The sequence below is a fragment of the Odocoileus virginianus genome, chromosome 8, assembly GCF_023699985.2.
Source record: "Odocoileus virginianus isolate 20LAN1187 ecotype Illinois chromosome 8, Ovbor_1.2, whole genome shotgun sequence".
Taxonomy (NCBI): Eukaryota; Metazoa; Chordata; class Mammalia; order Artiodactyla; family Cervidae; genus Odocoileus; species Odocoileus virginianus.
The window spans coordinates 34,667,381-34,686,412 of record NC_069681.1 but is presented as its reverse complement, the minus strand read 5'-3'; the positions used below and the strand labels follow the sequence as shown (position 1 = coordinate 34,686,412).

The window sequence follows — 19,032 nt, the reverse complement described above, 5'->3', positions numbered from 1 at the left end:
GGAAACTTAGACAAAGGCAGAGACACGGGTACAACGGTCCCCATGCACCCAACCTCAGCTTCCGCAATTACCAACCAACATTTGTCAAGCTTGTTTCAAATCCGTACCCTCTTTTTTTCCCCCCTCAGGTATTTTTAAGCAAAATTTCATATACCACATTATTTCACCCCCAAATATGTCAATATCCCGCCCCCTCTTAAGGCTGTCCGACAATAAATACCCAATACGCGCTACCGGAAAATCAGCAATGTTGTTTTTAATACAGATGTGGTACAGAATGTTTAATTACAGCAGGGCAGAGATTCTAGTTAAATAAAATTAAAAACCTTTATTTTTCCCAAATATAAAATTACTCAATTAATGTCTGAAAAGAAAATATAACCCAGTGAAGGCTTTACATTACACCACTATTCCCCACAAGATTTATGATTTATCAGTGACATACTCCACCACTTTGGCAAATGGATGAAATTTTTAAAATGGTTTATAAACCTAACATAGCAAAGACTGTATACACCTCCATACTGCACTGCTTTTATGTACAAGAATAAAACAGTAGAGTCAAGTGTGTTGCATATACTAAGAACAGCACAAATCTGTCACAATTAAACTTTATGCAGAAGCTGATGTATTAAAAATGTAGAAATGTCATATGTGTATGTACACAATGCCAAGACTGTATTAACAAACTCTATGTACATAACAGTATACTATACTCCTTTAAATGTTTAGCATAGTTGTGTTTATTAATACAGGCCTTTGGTTCTAAACTGCTTGACTAGTTTTAAACTCCCATAGTTTCTTAAGCTTTCCTATTTCTTAAATGCAAGTAAGTGAGTATAAAAGCACTAACTTTCCTGGTTCACTGGTACAAAAATTACAATGGTCAGTTTCCTTAGGTCATCAAAAACTAGTCACAAAAATAGTTCTTGTTTTCAACCTGAATGTGCCACAGGAAAAAAAAAATATTTTCAAGATTTTCCAGCTTAGCCTAGAGGCCAAGGGTTACCCTCCAGCCTCGACTTCAGTGCTATGTACATTCCGAAACATGTGTTTTCTCCAGGCCATATATTTTTAATACTACTTCTGTAAGGAAGAATAACATTTAACTCCAGCCGAAGAGTGTCCACCACACACCTCTGTTAAGACACAATGAAAACGTTGAATATTGCCAGCGAGGTTTTAAAAAAAAAATGAGTGCTCTCTTGAGGAGGACTGCTCCAGGAAACATGCTGTGAAATTACCCGGCTCTTTATTTCCTGTAACTCTTCCGTCCCCTTGGCGCCTTCTTGTGCTCGGTCTCCCCGCGTCAGGCACACGCCCGGGGATGAGCTTTGGAGTCATCGTCCTGAGTTTGCAAATGACAGAGCAAGTCCCCACCCGTGGCCCACGTGGTGGGGGTCACACCACGGAGGACGAGCTGGTCATGCCGTGCACCAGCGTGCTGGTGGGCGTCCCGCTGATGGCGTTGAAGATGTGCAGGGAGTTTGGCAGAACGCTCGTCTTCTCCTCCAGGGGGCAGATCTCGAGGCACAGAGACACAGCGTTACCCACGCGCAACGACCCCAGCGACACTTCTCACAACTCATCACCTGGCGGCCACTGCGTGACTGTGATACCCCCAGGGAGCTTGGCCTCGGTGCAGGGCTGAGGGAGCAGGTCAGCTCACCTCCCACTGTGCATCAGTGTTTATCGGATCAGGATTTTAAAGAGCAAGTCAAAGACAGCCTGTTTCATTTCCTCTGTAGGTTAGTGAGTAGACACCCTTCTAAGCTCACCAGGTCATAAAAGCACCTTGAAGTCTATTCTGCATGTACCTGGTGGGGACACGACCTGGTCCCGGCCCTTGGAAAAGTCTTTTTTTTTTTTTAAATTAATCTGGAGCATTGGTGTTCTCCACTAGCTCCTTTTTGCAAGGTCTTACAGATTTCCATGCTGGGAGAGAAAGAGTGGCGGCCTCGCTGACTCTCAACACTCAATAACGCAGGGAAGAATTTTAAGCACAAGACTTGACCTAGTGCCGGGTGCACACTGAGAGGAACATACGCACTCAGAGGCTCCCCTGGAAAATCCAAGACTCCGGGGCAAGACCCTTTTTGCTTAAGGGTTCAAAGTTTAATCTTCACAGTTGTTGGGATAATGGAAAATGCAAGGTGCAGTTAAGAGCCAGTATGGCGTTATATCCACACAGTCTGGGAGTTTAATATTCTCAGCTCTGAATTTTCTTTTTCCTACTTTCATCTTGTCTAGTGCTAAGTGCTGACAGCCACTGATCAAGTTCTCCATCCTACCTGGAGGCCCCACGCAAAAGACCCTGAGCTTTCTCCAGACACTTGTTCCCACAAAACCCTCTCTTTCCTCTCAATTATTCACATAATTATTTCTTTAGTCATTTCTATTTTTTTTTGACCTTTTCTAAATGCCCAGGAGAGGGCTGCCTTCTTTTTGCACATGCACAGTCATTATGTCAGTGTCTACAGTTGCCCAAACTTAGTCGTAATTTTCTGTGAGCCAATTAAGATCCAGAGAAATAAAAGTATAAAATGACATTACCATCCCATCTGAACGTGTGAGCATGGAGGAGAAAAAAAATCAAGTTAAAGCTTAGACATTTAAGTTAGTTTTCTGCAACAGAAACCTCCTAACTAAATCATCACAGGTTAACTGACACAAATGGTACTGACTTCCATTTTTTTAAGACTGAAAGGCGGTAATGCAGGCAACAGACAGAAGCAGTCATGTGGGCCGCTCAAAGGGCCACACTGATCAGAAAGACTGACACAGAAGTCTGGTGGAGACCAGACCCCTCAAAAAGCAGCAGGAAGCGGCCTTCGACATTCATTCAGTTCCCTGGGCAGCTGTCCCCATTGATGACTACTGAGCCCACGCACGTAATCCCACTGAAACGAATTCATACAGGAAGGTGGTGGTAGCAGTACAATCAGGAAGGCTGCCCAGAATGACCAGGAATAAAGCAGCAGCCTTGAGGACTGACTCACTGGGCCACCCAGGTCAGCTCTGAGGAGTCACACTCTGCACAAACCCATTTTTTTAAATGGTGAAAGACATTTATTGCAATGGAGAATTCCTGAAACCAGGCTGGCAAACCCTGTTCTTCCAAAGGATTGGGTGAGTAAAGAGTTCCAGGAATGGTACTGGCATCTCTTTTTTATGTGAGTTGTTTTTGAGCTATTGACAGATTGAGCGATACAGAGGAGGTTAGACAAGGACGAGTAGGCTTGTTGTTAGCTGTTCCCCAAGCCCCCATGGTTAGTAGCAGCAGTGCCGCAGGTTACATGATCCTTCAGAGAGCAACATTCTGGAAGGATGTCAGGGTGTTTAGACCATCCTAGGGTACACCCGAGACCCCCAAGTGATGCGTGTTCTCTAAACACGAGAAGCACTTGAGTGTGGCACCTACCTGCTCGTGCATGATTTCAGAAAGCTCCTTTGTCATTTCCCTGTAATTGGCCTTCATTTCTTCCTGATACTCTATCTGGTCCTCTTTGATGAGCCGTTCATTCACCACTAAGGCTTGACCGCACGCTTCCACAAATTGCCTGAAATGGTGTGGGAGAGGGAAATCAAGGTATGAACAGAAGAAAGGATGAGCCCAACTGGCAAGTTGGCAGTTCCTGACTGAGCACAGAAACGATTGATACTTCAAGAGAAAGACATTTCCAGTGTGCGTTACCTGAAAACTTCTTTAAGCAACTTCACTTTATTGTCAGGGTATCTTTTTGTGTTTGTGTCATCTAAGAAAGCTCGGGCATATGCTAGTGGACCCGCGTTGACCTGAATAAAGAACAAAGATTTAAAATTAGGTTATGAAGAAAATGCCCATCATCTTTAGTTTCAGCTGGCATTTGCTAAAAATGCTGCTTGAGTGAGTTAAGTTTTGACCTCTGCCCTCCATGAACTTAGGACCCAAAAGAAGAAACCATGAATCAAGTGCATATTTGTTATAAGCTATTTGATATTTGTCATCTCAGCCATCCTCAGGGCACTTGTGATGATGGTTCATCTTATGTAGGAAGAGCTAATGCTTGGAAAATGTAAGGACCTGTTTAAGGTGGAACAGCCAATAAGCAAAACACCTGAGATCAGAGCCAGTCTTCCAACTGGTATTTGTGCTACATGACACTGAACTAAGAGACCACTCTGGTGAGGTCAATGAAAACTGAAAAATGAAACACATGTGCCAGTTTTAAAGAATCAACTCTTCCCCTTGTGGAACTGTGAAGCTGATCCGCTATCCTTAAATGAACTAACCATCTCAGGGACTGGGAGGCCAAAGATGCGGGGGAATTTGGCAACAAGATGAGGGGCTCAGAGCCCTGCATGTCTCCTTTAATTCACCAAGCGGAGTTCTCTGAGGCTGAGTAAGTTAGGAAACGTGGGAGTGTGGAGAGAAAGAGGGTTAGACACACTGGATGGGGAGGGGAAAGTTGCAGGCACTTGGGACAGGGCCTGACCACGTGATCATTGCATGATTTTTCTGGCGGGGGTGGGAGTGGGGGGTCCTGGAGGACTTGGAGGTAAGTGAGCAGGGAGGGTGTGGCTGTGGGTGAAGGGCATGGGCGGTGATCTTGGCCCATGGCATGTAGGACTTGCAGTAATGGCAGGGGAACTGAACTGATAGAGTTCACACCAGGGGTGGGGAGACGGGGGGCAAAGATGTTAGAGGGGGGCCCTCTGACACATGGACAACTAGCTAACCCTCAGGGATGACTGGGTATGATCCCTGGATATATGTGGGGAGCTTTGTCAGTAACCTAAAGGTGACCCGAATGAAGGAAGATCCAGACTGACGCGTATGTTCAGTTTTAAGAAGGTGCAGAAGGAAGCTCGTGACACTTCATAAGGTCAGCATGACAAGACCCTGGAGTGCAGCGCAGAGTCACGAAGCTACCCGATCGCTCTGTCCTATGCAACAGCCACCCCAGAGAGGCTCTCGGTGGAAGAATTAAAGAAACACAAATAAAAGGATCAGGCTTCTCTCCCCGGACTCCAACTTTGTTGTTATCCTGGAGGGTGCACACATGTAACCTTCACCTCCTCGTTTCATCACAGAATGCTTTGCTCTTAAAGATGACCAGGCATTTATCCAACTCTAAGGTCACTACCAAAAGGCAGGGCACATGCCCTTTAGAAAGTGCGTCCTGCCCAGCCCCACCCTTCACTGGCACACCTTCCTCTGCACTGGCCTTTTCAGAGGCTGGGTGTTTCCAAGCCCAGGCCACGTTACTGAACGGTTTTTGTTTTAAGCTGCAGAAAATTGTTGCCTCTGGCCCGTTATGCAATCACTCACGTGGTTGGAGTATTTATCATCTTCACCTGACACCTTATTTTGGTACATTAGTCTTTTGGGCCATGAGGAAAGAGGTTAAAAACATCTGTAAATACTTCTGAGGTGAATGATATTCAGAAAAATGTGAGGTAACAGCTTAGCATTGATCTGACAAAAAGTTGACAAAAACAGATATCAGAAAATGAAACCAGCGCATTACAATCTACATGTAACCTTCATAAACACATTCTTCTTGAAAGAGAAAAGAAGTGGATATAGGAATGTACACATAATGCAGGTGGCTAGAATTATTTATACATACTTAAAAACATCAATAAAGCAAGAAGCATGCTGGTCACTGGAGGGAGTAACTTAACATTTATTAATTTCTTAGGAAACCATGTAAGTACAATATCTGAAAAACATCCCTATGATTGAAGTGCACCATACCAACATAAAGGTGCACGTAAGTGTTTGGCTTGATGAATTTTTACAAACTGAACATACCTGTGTAACCAGCACCTGGGGGTGGGGGGGAAAAACTGGAAGACTGGGATTAACTTACACACACCACTATGTATAAAATAGATAATTAATAAGGACCTACTCTATAGCACAGGAAACTCTACTCAGTACTCTATAATGGCCTAATGGGAAAAGAATCTAAAAAAGAGTGGATGTATGGATATGTATAACTGATTCACTTTGCTGTTCAGTAGAAACCTACACAACACTGTAAATCAACTAAACTCCAATAAAAATTACAAAAAAGTCAGCACCTAGATCCAGTATGACTTCACCTGAACAGCTAAAGGAGGGGAAAAAAAAGTCTTGACCCCTATCCGTTACCACATAAAAATCAATTCAGGTAAACAAAGAAAAAAGAACATCTCTGAAACAGATTTCTTATAGAGGATACAAAAGCTGCTACTAATAAAGGAACAATTGATTAGTTGGGCTATGTTGAAATGAAGAATTTCACTAATCAAAAGATATCATTAAAAGAGTGAAGCTTAAGGTACATTTTCAGTTAACAATTTTCATAGAAACCAGAAAACAATAGTTTCATATGAAAACCTATAGCTCTCCATACTTCATCCTATTTAAGTCTTGATGCTTCCAATTAGGCAATCAGAATTAATCAAATTTCTGAGAAGCCAGGCTGTACCCCTCTCCAGCCTTTGCAGACAGCTTGGTGACAATGATGCTCTTGTAGCCAACAGGCTCCCGCACGTCTGGGATCAGGAGAAACCACACAAATATGGAATGGAGGGGATGGGGATCGCCTCTGGACCTGGTGTGAACCACCTGAAATTCCCTGGGTCCACAGGAGCTGCCCTGCGGACTGCCTGGCCCGGCGCCCGGCTCACCTGGACGCTCACGCTGCCCTGGAGCTTGAGCTGCAGCTTGATCATGTCCACTTCGGCTGAGGAGCACAGCTGCCGGAGCTCGGCCACCTTCTTGCTCATCTCGTCGATGGCCACCTCAATGGGGTTCAGGTCGGTGTGGTGCTGGTACATGACCGGGATCCGCTTCTTCACATACGGGAAGCAGTGTATTGCTGTGGAGGAACACAGCGTGGAGTTAGGCAATGGCTGGCACCGCTACATTCGTCCCAAGGGACAGGTCATCACTGCATCTGAGTGACAGGTAAGGAACCCGAAGCGTGTCTAGGACACATGATGGCACTTCATGGAACCAGAATCTGGTCTTCCTTTATTGTGGTGTGCGTTTAACCACAGGCACCACACAAAGTCAAGAGGGTCTGGTTCTTGTTAACTTTAATAGGAGAGGTTTTCTTTGAAGAAATCATTTGATCACTCCCTGCTCAATTTTCTTGCTCATAAATGTGCTAAACTTTTCTTGGAAGTTGTGAGAGCTGAATGAGCTAGCAGGCATGAGACAGCTTTGCAAATATTTAAAAAAGACTAAATAAACAGTCTTGAGATATCATATAACAGAGTTAAGTCCAGAAAAGAGTTCCATAGGGATATTCTTGGAACATCTTGGAATCACATGCTTAAGTTTGCACAAGTCAGAGAAATCAATGAAAATAAAATGTGAGAATGTATTTCCACAAAATATTGGAATGTATTTCCAAGCAAAATATTTTGAGTCAGAAATTCAAAAATTTTGAGTTGCAATAATAAAGATGTTTTAAGTGATGTTTTAAGTGATGTTTTGAGTGATTCAACAACATTAAAAAACATTTATTTTTCTCACATATTTTTTAACCAAAAAGACACCACTCAATATTGTTTTCATTTCTTATAAGACACCTGAACATATCAACAGCAAAGAGTTCGTTTAAAAAAGAATAGAAAAATAGCTGTTTCTAATTCAGTACTGTTTCACATTTCTGCCTTATTGCTTACATATTGTATATGTAAGTATAACATTCTTATTTCATATATATACTTATGAATAGGCAGGTAGCTACATGCTTAAAGCTTGTATTACTTTTTAACAAGTGAAAATAAGATGGGAGTGTTATGTTTAGATTTGTTACTATTTAGTAAGTGGTTGGGGAGGATTTACTCAAAAAGGACTAATCACAAAAGGAGAACGGCTGACTTCCAGAGTTCTCTTGGGCCACCCAAAGTCTAGACAGAGTGGGAAAAGACATTCAACCTGATCCAACCTTGCTTGTCACACACTTTACAGGCCTGTTCTAGTTGTTGAATGCTTTATCGATCTAAGGCCAAGGGCCCGTGTCTACCATTTCTTCTGTGTTCCATGCGGACACACAGTTTTTAAGTGGCGACATTGGGATTGGTAAGTCCTCTTTGGACTGAAGGTTCCTTTGATTTGTGACAAGAACTAGATGCTACTGTTTTTCAGCCAGGGAGATGGGAACGGCCCTCCAACCAGAGGTGTGCCCGGACGTGACAGACTGACGTGCTTTACGCTGAGGAGAACACTGTGTTCTCATCTGTCAGGACACACGTCTCGTGAGGCTCATGCCATGTCAAAACACACTGACTAGTGTTATCACGGTGCTTCTGGGTGCCATGGGGTGGGAGCACCATTATTTCAGAGAGAATAAAAAACAACTCCAAGGGTATTTGTGAGATGTCCATGTTACACTGATTCCACTCAGCAAAAGATCTGAGTCACTGCTTCTTATGATGGTCACAGGGTGCTAAAAGAGGCACAGGAGAGGTGAAATGATACAGAAAACTCAGGGCTGTGCATGAGCCCACCAAGGCACATGATCCAGGACCATCCCCTGGCCCAGCCTTCCTTACTGGCCTCATGTCTCCTCTCTCTGGGGTCACTTGGCTCCAGCCACGCCAGCCTGCTGGTCACCCCTGAGCATGCTGGGCACAGGGACCCCCTGCCGCTGGCCTCTGCCTCCATAGCTCCGTCTTCCTCCAGACACTTGCACAGGCCATTCCCTCACCTCCTTCAAGTCTGGACTCTCCATGAAGCCCACAGGGCTTCCATTTAACCCACCATTTAACCTGCAACCTTCCCTTCCCTGACCTCCCATTTCCAATCCCCCTTTGCTTTTGTCCAGAACATGTATTACCTTCCAACACAGACACATTTACTAGTTATATTTACTGTTTATCATCTGTCTCCTCCTGCTAGAATTCAACTGCACAGAGAGTTCTGTTTTGTTGATACGCCAAGTTGGACATTGCCCGCCCGTGCTCCATAAATTTTGCTCAATGTTAGAATGTATTACTGCCCAAATGGGCAAGAAAGAGCAAATGGGCCTGGAAAGTGGAAAAGTAGGTGGTGGCCTGAGTGAGCCATCACATCATGAATCAACAGCCTGCATCAGTGGTCTACAGCCCTTTAGTCAGGATGATGAGGAAGAGACAGCTGAGAGGTGTGGGTATATGGTCTGGTGAGACTGACCAGGGGGTGAGGGCTGGGGGAATTATTTCCAACCTGAGTAGGAGTCTGGATGTGATTTGGGAGATTGGGGAATAATGACCAGGGAAAAACTCTATGGGATGAGCTCCAAGAAAGAAGGAACAGACGGGGCCAGGTAGGGAGGCAGGCTCAGAATTGACACCAAGGGGGAAGGGAGGGTGATCATTAGGTCTTTCAAATGACCCCACCATTGTAGCTGACTGAGTGAACTATCCAGGAAAGTGAACCTGTCTGGGTTCAGAGGGCAGGGGCTTCTACACAACTTGGAAGGCCAAAGGTCAGCTCTGAAGCAGTGCAAAGGAAGAAGAACTTAAAGGATTAATAACACAAGGGAAAACGCAAAATATCCTGGCCTGTGTGTCTTTAACTGAAGGTTGGTATAGTTTATAGGGTCTCAGTAGCATTTGTATAACCCCTTCTCTAAATCACCAGTAGTTAGCCTTGTGAAATTCTGAGATCTTTCAGGGCAGAAAGTGCACCACTTCTTGCTCTTTTGTTGTATTATAATCTCCTTTTGCTCATCATCAACCTCAAAAGGCAAGGAGCTCAATGGTGGATGAGATTGTAGCAAAATGAAGTGCATTCCTTCCCCACCTGGGCATAATTTACCAAATCCTTTCACACGGGATGGATAGTATAATTTTATTTTTACAGATAAAAAACTAAGGTGCAGAGAGGTTACGTGACCTGCCCAAGGTCACACAGTGAGGATGTGACGGGGTCTGCAGGACCCAGGCCCAGGCTCTGCGCGGCCCACACCTCCTCAGGGTGATTATTTCCTGAGCTGATGATTTCCTTTCTCTGTAGCAGTGTTACTCTTTGTCCCCTCTGCTCAGGTGGGTACAGAGCTTTGCTCTGGTCTGTTATCTAATCTAAAATATTTCTGTGACAAAACGGGAAACTGGCTAGTGAAAACACCCCATGGTAACTGTTTATGAATCAGCACGCTCTCTGAGTGGGATAATCATGATACAAATCCTGACCCTGACTCATCGGTGAGCTAGGTTTATTTAAATCAGCAGTTCTCCAACCTGAGCAGTGTCAGAAACACCTGGAAGGCTAGGTTAACCACACCAGCTGGGCCCCGCCCCCAGCTTGCCTGATTCTAACAAGTTCCCAGGTGTTGCTGACACCGCAGATCGGGAACAACCTTTGATAAGCACTGATCTGAGGTTATCACTGCTGGAGAGATAAGTATGGTAAGCTGGTAATTCTTCTAAGATGACTCCATCTAAAAAATGCAGTTATTTTGCTTAATAAGGATTTGCTACTGTGTCCATCAGAAAAACAATTCATTGCTCAGACGGTAAAGCATCTGCCTGCAATGCAGAAGACCTGGGTTTGATCCCTAGGCCAGGAAGATCCCCTGGAGAAAGGAACAGCTACCCACTTCAGCATTCTTGCCTGGAGAATTCCATGGACAGAGGAGCCTGGCGGGCTATAGTCCATGGGGTCGCAAGAGTCGGATATGACTGAGTGACTGACACTTTCACTTTCAATCTATGGGGAGAGGCTGATGTTTTTGAGGACAATATTGTTTGTGTATTACAGGTTGTCTTATTTTTCTAAAAACAGGAGCAGAAGCATGTAGGGTGGGGGAGGAAGGAGAGGGTGGGATGTATGGAGAGAGTAACATGGCAACTTACCTTACTATTTGTAAAATAGATAGTCAATGGGAATTTGTGTATGACTCAGGGAACTCGAACTGGGGCTTTGTAACAACCAAGAGGGTGGGATAGGAAGGGAGGTGGGAGGGAGGTTCGAGAGGGAGCGATCTGTATACCTATGGCTGATTCATGTTGATGTTTGGCAGAAACCAGCACAAGTCTGCAAAGCTATTATGCTTCAATTAAAAAATAAATTAAAAAAAATAATACCTTTGAGAATAAGAAAAAGAATGTAGGGTTTTGGGGGTTCTTTGCTGAATTTTAATTTTTATTTTAGTTCCCTCAGAGGAAGAGTAAAAAAAATCCTGTGCAATATGCTGTCCTGAGCTATTTCATCATGAACCACACTTTTTCTTTGGTAACTGTGAAATCACACATCACACAATTCACTCAAAGAGTACCGTCCACTGGTGAAAAGTGCGCCGTCCTCACAGAGCTCTTTTCACTGATTATTATAGTGTTCCCTGCTCCTGACCAGGCGGAACACTTGACAACATCAACTGTTGGACAAGCAGTGGGCGCCTTCCTGGTTCGACTTAAGTATGGCCGCTCTGAAAAATGTGCCTCAATAGCAGATACAGACAACGCGTGGCATTCTCGCAACAGCCTCCTCACTGATTTTTTTTTTTTTAAGTCAAGAAAGCCTTTTATTTCAGGTTGCCTGTCATTTGCTGACCCTAACCTAAGAGTGTTGGGGGTCAAGCTCCCCTCAAGAAGCTAAAAATCACTCCCAAGATGACGCTACATCTGTCACACAGTATAGTCCTGGGGGGTGGGTTATCAGTGTCTAAGTGGTGCCAAAGGAGCCACTGAAACTCTTGCCACTGCTGAGTGGGCAGCCTGTGAATGCGGTGGGCTTCCTGGTACTAGCAGCTGAGACTGTGCTGTCTTACTATTCTAAAAGCAAGAGCTGAGGCTGGCCAGCCACTCAGGGAGGAGGTGGGCCTTGTATCCCACTTGTTCCCGACCCCTAGAGTCTCTGAGCAGGCTCAAGCTGGGACCTGTGAGGCACAGATGCTTCAGGGGTCTGCTCCCATGACGAAGGTAACCTCAGCACTGTGCGCAGGGGCTCTTGACCCGGCCGGCCATGTACCTGGAAAGCCTGCCAACCACCTGAAACAGAGTGCCAGAGCATTCCGGGGAAAAAAAGGGCCCAATGGTTTCACCTAAAAAGGCTAAGTGACCTGACACTGGACCTGACTGCCACCAGACCAGAAGTGACCTGATTTCTAGTCTGATGGAAGAAGACACCCAACAGGTAAACAGAAAAACGTCGTTTGAGTTTTCAAAAGCAAGCATGAGATGGGTGTTAAACTGAAGCGGGTATGTAAGGAAAGTTAACTAAGCTCCCAGGGCCCTTCCGTTCTAGAAGCTTCTGGATCTCTTCTGGAGGCTCTTTCTCTCGCCCTCCATGCTGAGGGCTAGGTGTGGCTCTTACCGGAAGCGGGGTGTCTCTCTTACCGGAAGGGCTGGGGAGGCCATACCTGTCAGGATGGTGCGCCGTTTGCACTGCTCCTCTACGCCCCCCTGCCGCTTCCCGCTCTGGGTGAAGGGCATCTCGAACATGAAGCGGCGAATGTTGTGGGATCTTTCGAACTCCGTTTTCCTTTCTTGCAGTTCTTTCTCATCAAAGAACGGGATCACGTGAGTCACCTGGATGTACGCATACTTGGAATCCAGATCCTTGGGGTTGACCTTAAATGAATAAAGGGAACGCAATACTGCTACTGCTGTCTGAAGGACTCCTCCAGTGCATACCAAAGCTGTGTTTTCCCACTTTGTATGAGTAAAAGTTTTGGAGATTCAGAAAGTGAAAAAAACAGTACAATGAATGCCACATACCCACCACTTAGGACAATTGCTAATATTTTGCTATTTGTTTATATGTGTCTCTTTACACACACATGTACAGGTAGATTTTTTTTTTTTTTTAGCTGAAGCATTTTAAACTATAAGTGGTTCACATCATGATACCTGAGCCAGCATCTCCTAAACATGAGGACAGTATCCTCCATAACCACAGTACATCATCATATGTTACAAAATTAACACTAATCTCCTAATAGTGCCCAATATACCAAGTTTAGATGAAAATTTCTCAAATGTCCCAGAATGTTATTTATAACATTTGTGTTTGAACCAGAAACTAATCAAAGATTGCATTTTATATTTAGTCATGGCTCCTTAGTCTTGTTTAATCCAGTCTATTCTTCATGATATTGACTTTTTTAAAGACATCATGCTAGTTTTCATGTGTAATGACTCCCCATCTGGATTCCTCTGACTCTTTCCTAAGCTGTATTTTTACACATTTGGCTTAGAGAGAAAAATGTTTATTTTAGTAATAGTGTTTAAAGCCAAGCCCTCAAGTCATAATTAACCTGTAGATAGATAAGACATAAACACATAGATATGAATTAATTTAACACAAATAACAGATGAATGCATGAACACCTTGAGAAAGGTTGTTAGGTCAGAGACACAACCTGACTCAGACAAAGGTTTTGGCTTCAGAGAAAAAGGCAAGTTGGACTTGAGTGATTTGGTCTAGAAAGGAAGTAGGGCTTAATAAGGTTGTGTTGAGGTTTCTGGCTAAAAATAGACCAACAATGCATGTTTCTCCCTCTTCCTTTGTACAGCTCTATCACAAAGACAGGATAGATTAACTGGCAAAGACAAAAGGAGAGGACGGAAGAACAGCAGTGGGTGAGTTTAATGAATATCTGGAAGGCAGGTGCAGGGGGGTTAAAGTTCTAATCCACGTTCCCATGGAAGGGGCAACAAGGAGGAAGCCAGAGCATCCCTCAGAAGCCTGATGTGATGGACTGGACATCTGTATTCCCCCAAAATTCTCATGTAGAAATCTTAACCTCTAATGTAATGGTATTGGAAGGCAGGAAATGATTAGGTCAGGAGGGTGGGGCCTTCATGAATGGGGTTAGTACCCTTATAAAAGGCCCCCACAGAGCTCCCTCACCCCTTCTTCCACATGAGGACACAGTGATAAGTCTATGAACCAGTTAGAAGAATCTCACTTGGAAGACTGAGTTTGCTGGTGCCTTGACCTTGGACTTCCCAGTCTCTCTCCTGAATTGTGAGGAATAAATTTCTGTTGTTTGTATGCTACTTGGTCTATGGTAGCTGTTACAACAGCCTGAAGAGATGGGCATCTGGAGAAGATGCACTAGGATTAGGGTGACCAGGGGAGGTATGGGTTGGTGAGTGGCCCAAAGTCTACGGTGGGTGGTGGCAGAACCCCAGGCTCCCTCCCTAGTCCCCACCCCCAAGAAAAGAACAGATTGTTCCTTGGAGAGATTGGTCTGGAAAGAGTCTAAGTGGGTTCGCCAGTCTCAGCAGAAAGCAGGGGCAAGGTACAGAGCAGGACGCAGGTGAAAAGGCAGGTGGAAGGCTGCAGGCTGAATGTGGGACCTTCGCCCTTGCTCATCTCCTGCCTCCAGCATCCAGAATTACCTCCTCCCTTGTCCCCTCCCTACCCCCTGGGCAGGAGACTGCAAGGTTCTTCTCTGGAGAAAAGGAAGGGCCCCAAGGACATGAATTCCAGACACTGGGGACACCAACGCAGGGCTCAGGACAGAAACATGAACTGAGGCGCCTCCAAAAGGATGAAGTGAGAAAGAGGTCGAGCTTATTGCTGTTGGAAACTGAACAGGAGGGAGCGTTTGTAAATGCAAAGAACAGGAGCTCCACTAGACCTGAGTTTCAGGAGGCAAGAGGATCCCATCTCTTGGGAGATGTCCTGAAGTCAGTGCAACATGTAAATACACAAGGAAAGTGTGGAGGTTCAGAAAGAGTCCTCGTGTGAGGGCAGCTCAGCAGAGGACAGCCTCTCTAAGGAGAAAGTAAATCTCATTCCTACAGATGTGCTGGCTAGTTAGTTCCTTCCTTGGTCTGTCTGCTCATCCCTCTGTCTGTCCATCAGTCAATCAACTAGACACTGTGCTAAGTGCAAGGAAAAAGAGCAGTGACAGAACCTAGGACCCTACTCCTACGGAGTTTCTAAATAGCTGGTCTATAAATGGTATGTCCTTTCAGATATTAATTGTAAAAGAATATCTGTATAAAGTTATGAAATAAAGGACTGCTTCATGAAGGATATCAGGGAAGCACAGAAACGTATCGGGAAAAAAATACACTTGTCACTTAAAGTCAACCATTCTTAATCTTTTCCTGCATCTTCTTTTTTTGGCACACATTTATGAGTATATAATATATGATCAATCATACATAAAAAATATTACATTGCTATGATACATTTACAACATGGTTCATACCTTGCCAGAATCTTGTATCATCTTGACGTTTTCAGCACCAAATTTATCTGAGTAAAGTTTGAGGAGTCTCTGAGAAATTTCTGACAGAGGTGTGAGTTTGGGCTCCTTGTAAATATACTCCTTTCCATCTTCATCTTCAAAGAACCCCTGTGACATAACGCACAATTAGAGCTGCCCCCAGACATAAGCCCAAGGCTGACCACAGGGAAGGAGTTTTTTGTTATAAGGGTTAACAACAACAAAAAAGGGAGTGATTCTAAAAACAAAATCGGGCTTTCCAAACAGGAAGGAAAATGATAACGTGAGGTCTGGATGCGAAGATAAAGGAAAAACACGAAACTGCAAACTCATCCAAGAATGTGGTCATTAAATGTTGAGTGAAGGAGAAATTGGGGATTCAAGACTGTGTTCTCTCCGTGAAGTCAAATGATGGCACTCAAGCCTGTTTCACATTCCCAAGGAACAGAACTCACTAAGATACGTCTCAGCAGCCGATGGGCTGGCCTCAGACACGCACACACACCCCTTCTCCTGACCTCTCCCATCTACACGGGATTTTACGTATAAATAGAAGCATTCTGGTCTGGAGAGTAGGTTTGGCAAAAGTTATGTACAGTTGGTATAAATTCCATTTTGCCTCACTGATGAGAAAAAGTAGGAAAGGACTGTTGCATAATATCAGAAAATATTTTTATCATCGCGAATCATCACCTGTTTTAGCACCAGTCGGGTCTGAATACGACAAGGCTTAGAAAATTTCTTGGGAAGTGAAAAAGGTTGAAAACTAAAAAGCCCAAACTGGAGTTAATATTTGAAATAAATTTTTTAAAAAAATTTCTCATCTAAAATAAAAGAGAGAAAATGGTGCAAAAAACACGGTATATAAAAGAAAAAACGCAGGCTAACATGAGACAAAAAACACCCACATCAAACTTAGGAGTTTAGATGCAGTGATTCACTGTATTACTTGCTTTTTAAGCATTTACTGTAATTACCTCCACATCTGTTTCACTGTCTGTAAACTGGTATTGCTATAAAGTTATAAAAGACAATAAATAACAGGATAAATCGAAGGTTATATAAAGCTCATGAAAACCACACACCCTAAATACGTGTATTATAATTTATACTATTTAATCATGTTAGAGACTTGGAGGTTAAACTTTCAGTTAAATATAAATGAACCTCTTTATGAAGGGTTTCTGAAATATTACAATGGTGAATCTACTTTCAAAGATACTATATTATAAAAGATAAGAGACGCACAGGGACAAAGGAAACCAGAAAGTCTTATTTTTGGTTTAAAACATGCAGTATAGATGTGTAAGGGAACAGGTGATTTATTTCTGTAAATGGAATAAAATGTTAATCTGTTTTTTTGGAGTGTGTAATGACTGGACAGATATACATACAGACTTGAAAAGCAAACTTGCAAACCACACTGAGGTACCAAAGATGCCGCTAAGAATATCTTATGGGAGGAGAACTTACCGCTGCCTTAAGAAAGTAATAAAGAAAAGACAGGAAGAAAGAAAAAAAAAAAGCAGAAAGTTTACTACTGAGGAAGATAAAAACCATTGTAAACATGACAAATTCATCAAATTAGAATTTCTAGAAAAGGGAAATTTACAAAATACCACTTTATAGAGTCTAAACAAGAACAAAAAAGGACTGGGGATGGGCTAGAGGACAGAGAGGAGGCTCACCTGCCCAAAGAAGGCCACTCGGAAGTACGTGCCCAGGAGCCGGCGGCCAGAGTGCATGACCTCGGTCACCTTGCTGTAGGCTCGGTGCAGTGTGTCGTACAGATGGGCCAGCCTCTGCAAAGAAGAACACAGCTCGTTTCTTCCCATTTGCAGCTAGCAGAACTGATGTGAAACTAACAATGAAATGAGGTCATGTAGGTGAAAACTCCTTGGACTTGAGTTTAAAAAAAAACCAAAAATCAAGAATGCATTTTGACTGGACAGCTGGTCATGATCATTTCCAAGTGCTAGGTTTCCAACCTGAAGGGCTATCTGGCATACTGAGGACCCATCGGACTCCCAAGTGCAGTGAGTCAGTTCAGTCCTCTGATGATGCTCGTAGGTTTTGTTTTTCCTACTCCATTCCTTAGCATGTGCTAAAGAGAAACTGGACAGCATCCCCAGCCCAGAAAGGGTCACTCTTTTCCCCCCACCAGTGGAGCAAGGGAGAGTTCTAAGAGAAAAGGCACCTGGGGATTTTAAAAGTCAGGGTCCTGGCAACTTTTTGTAAGTGGAGTGCCAGAATCCCCAACCCCTGTTGTTCGAGATTGGAGGTCTGGGTGGAGGTGTGACAGCTCGTGGCTCTGAGGGTGGTGGCCTCCAGGGTCACGTGCAGGGGCAGAGACCACATGCTCAAGTGGCCTGCTTGCGTTCTCTGCATGTAAGAATCTGAGGATGCGTGTCACTCCCCGTCCTCTGAAAAAGTTAACAAAGAGACCACTTGGATACCTCGAAGTCCCTCCGCTTCTCGTAGATGGGGATGATGAGCTTATAGATGTCGGCGATCAGCTCGTAGCGCTCGGCCTTCCAGAGCCCGTCTGCGCACTGTTCCAGGAGCTCCGTGAGGACATCCTGATCAAAAAGAAGGCCGTCAGCCAGGAGAAAGTGTTACAGGGAAACCAACACTGTGCTCCTTGCAGAATGCATAAATGGTGAAGACGGCTAGGAAGACAATTTCAACATATGTAATATATTTTAAAAATTATTTTACTTTTTAAACTTTTTTGGCTGCGTGTGAGCATGTGGGATCTTACTTCCCAGACCAGGGATCGAACCCTTGTCCCATGCAGTGGAAGCACAGAGTCTTAACCACTGGACCACCAGGGAAGCCCCTCAAAATATGTAATATTTTTAGATACTAACTTCTATGTTCTTTTTTGCAATGAGCTATTTTCCAGTCATGTTTACAGACAGAAATTAAGGTCTCATTGTGTGACTGTGGTAATAGTTAACTGCATGGGGAAAAAAAAATGGAAATTGATAGCTTCACACAGGCTCCCAATTTTGGTTCTTAGTTCTCATTTTCTAAATATGATTTAGATTTTTTTTTTTTCCCTTTCTGAGGAACAATGACAATGCTGAGACATGGAGAGTCACTCAGCGTGACTTCAAACCAATTTAAACATCTTAGAGGAATTTAGTGATGGAGTGTGGGAAGCACTGTGCCTGCGTCGCCAACATCTTTTTCCTTTCAAAATTCTTACCTACTGAAGTTTGGGCAGTCACCCTGCCTCCATTAAAGTACTTGAACTTTAGAAGAAGCTAACACCATCTGTGACTCAAGGGCTGGACAGGTGGCTCAGGTTTAAACTAACCTGCATGAATCTATTTCCTGGCCAGGCATTGCTTTATCATGTGACCTAAATTGGCCAATCAGGGTGAATTTCAAGACCCCTGTTCGGAATGCTGGGACAAATGCTGTCAGTAGAATGGACATAGGGAGGTGGCAGGTAGACTGGCTGGGGCTGGCATCCCCACCCTGGCCAGCCAGGGGCCTGTCTGCCTTGGTAGCAGCCTGGAGAGCTCCTTCCTCCTTCCAAAGTGACTATCTTTTATCACTTTGTTAAGCATTCAGGTTGATTTCTGTCAGTCTCTCTGTGAAATTTTCTAACCGCCCCCAGTTTGAGAACCTCTGCTTTACCTTGAAATCGGGTAGCATGGCTCTTCCAACTTTTTCAAAATTGTTTTGGCTACTCCAGTTCCTTTGATTTTCATATAAATTTTACAACCTGTTTGTCAATTTCTACCAAAACTCCAGGTGGCAGTTTGATTTGGATTGCTTTGAATCTATAAATCAATTAGTGAGAACTGATGTCTCCACAATACTGAGTCTTTCATGCCACTCACTTAGGACTTCATTGATTTCTTACATT

At 43.9% G+C, this 19,032-nt stretch overlaps 1 protein-coding gene across 25 annotated transcripts in view; it reads right to left on the bottom strand.

The window, feature by feature from the left end:
• Positions 1-231: 231 nt before the first annotated feature.
• Positions 232-19,032, bottom strand: part of DOCK9 (dedicator of cytokinesis 9) — a 271,524-nt gene continuing 252,723 nt past the window's right edge. For 17 of the 25 annotated variants that reach the window (XM_070471461.1, XM_070471465.1, XM_070471479.1 and 14 more), the window contains 9 exons: positions 17,609-17,731; positions 16,841-16,954; positions 16,130-16,165; positions 15,135-15,281; positions 12,327-12,537; positions 6,661-6,851; positions 3,695-3,795; positions 3,422-3,560; positions 232-1,524 (listed from right to left, as the gene is read on the bottom strand). In XM_070471461.1, the coding sequence (XP_070327562.1) occupies positions 1,402-1,524; positions 3,422-3,560; positions 3,695-3,795; positions 6,661-6,851; positions 12,327-12,537; positions 15,135-15,281; positions 16,130-16,165; positions 16,841-16,954; positions 17,609-17,731 (1,185 nt within the window). In that variant the 3' untranslated portion in view covers positions 232-1,401. Of the gene's footprint in view, positions 1,525-2,220; positions 2,562-3,421; positions 3,561-3,694; positions 3,796-6,660; positions 6,852-12,326; positions 12,538-15,134; positions 15,282-16,129; positions 16,166-16,840; positions 16,955-17,608; positions 17,732-19,032 lie in introns of those variants that run through there. The other 8 variants (XM_070471475.1, XM_070471482.1, XM_070471462.1 and 5 more) reach the window with 2 other exon arrangements.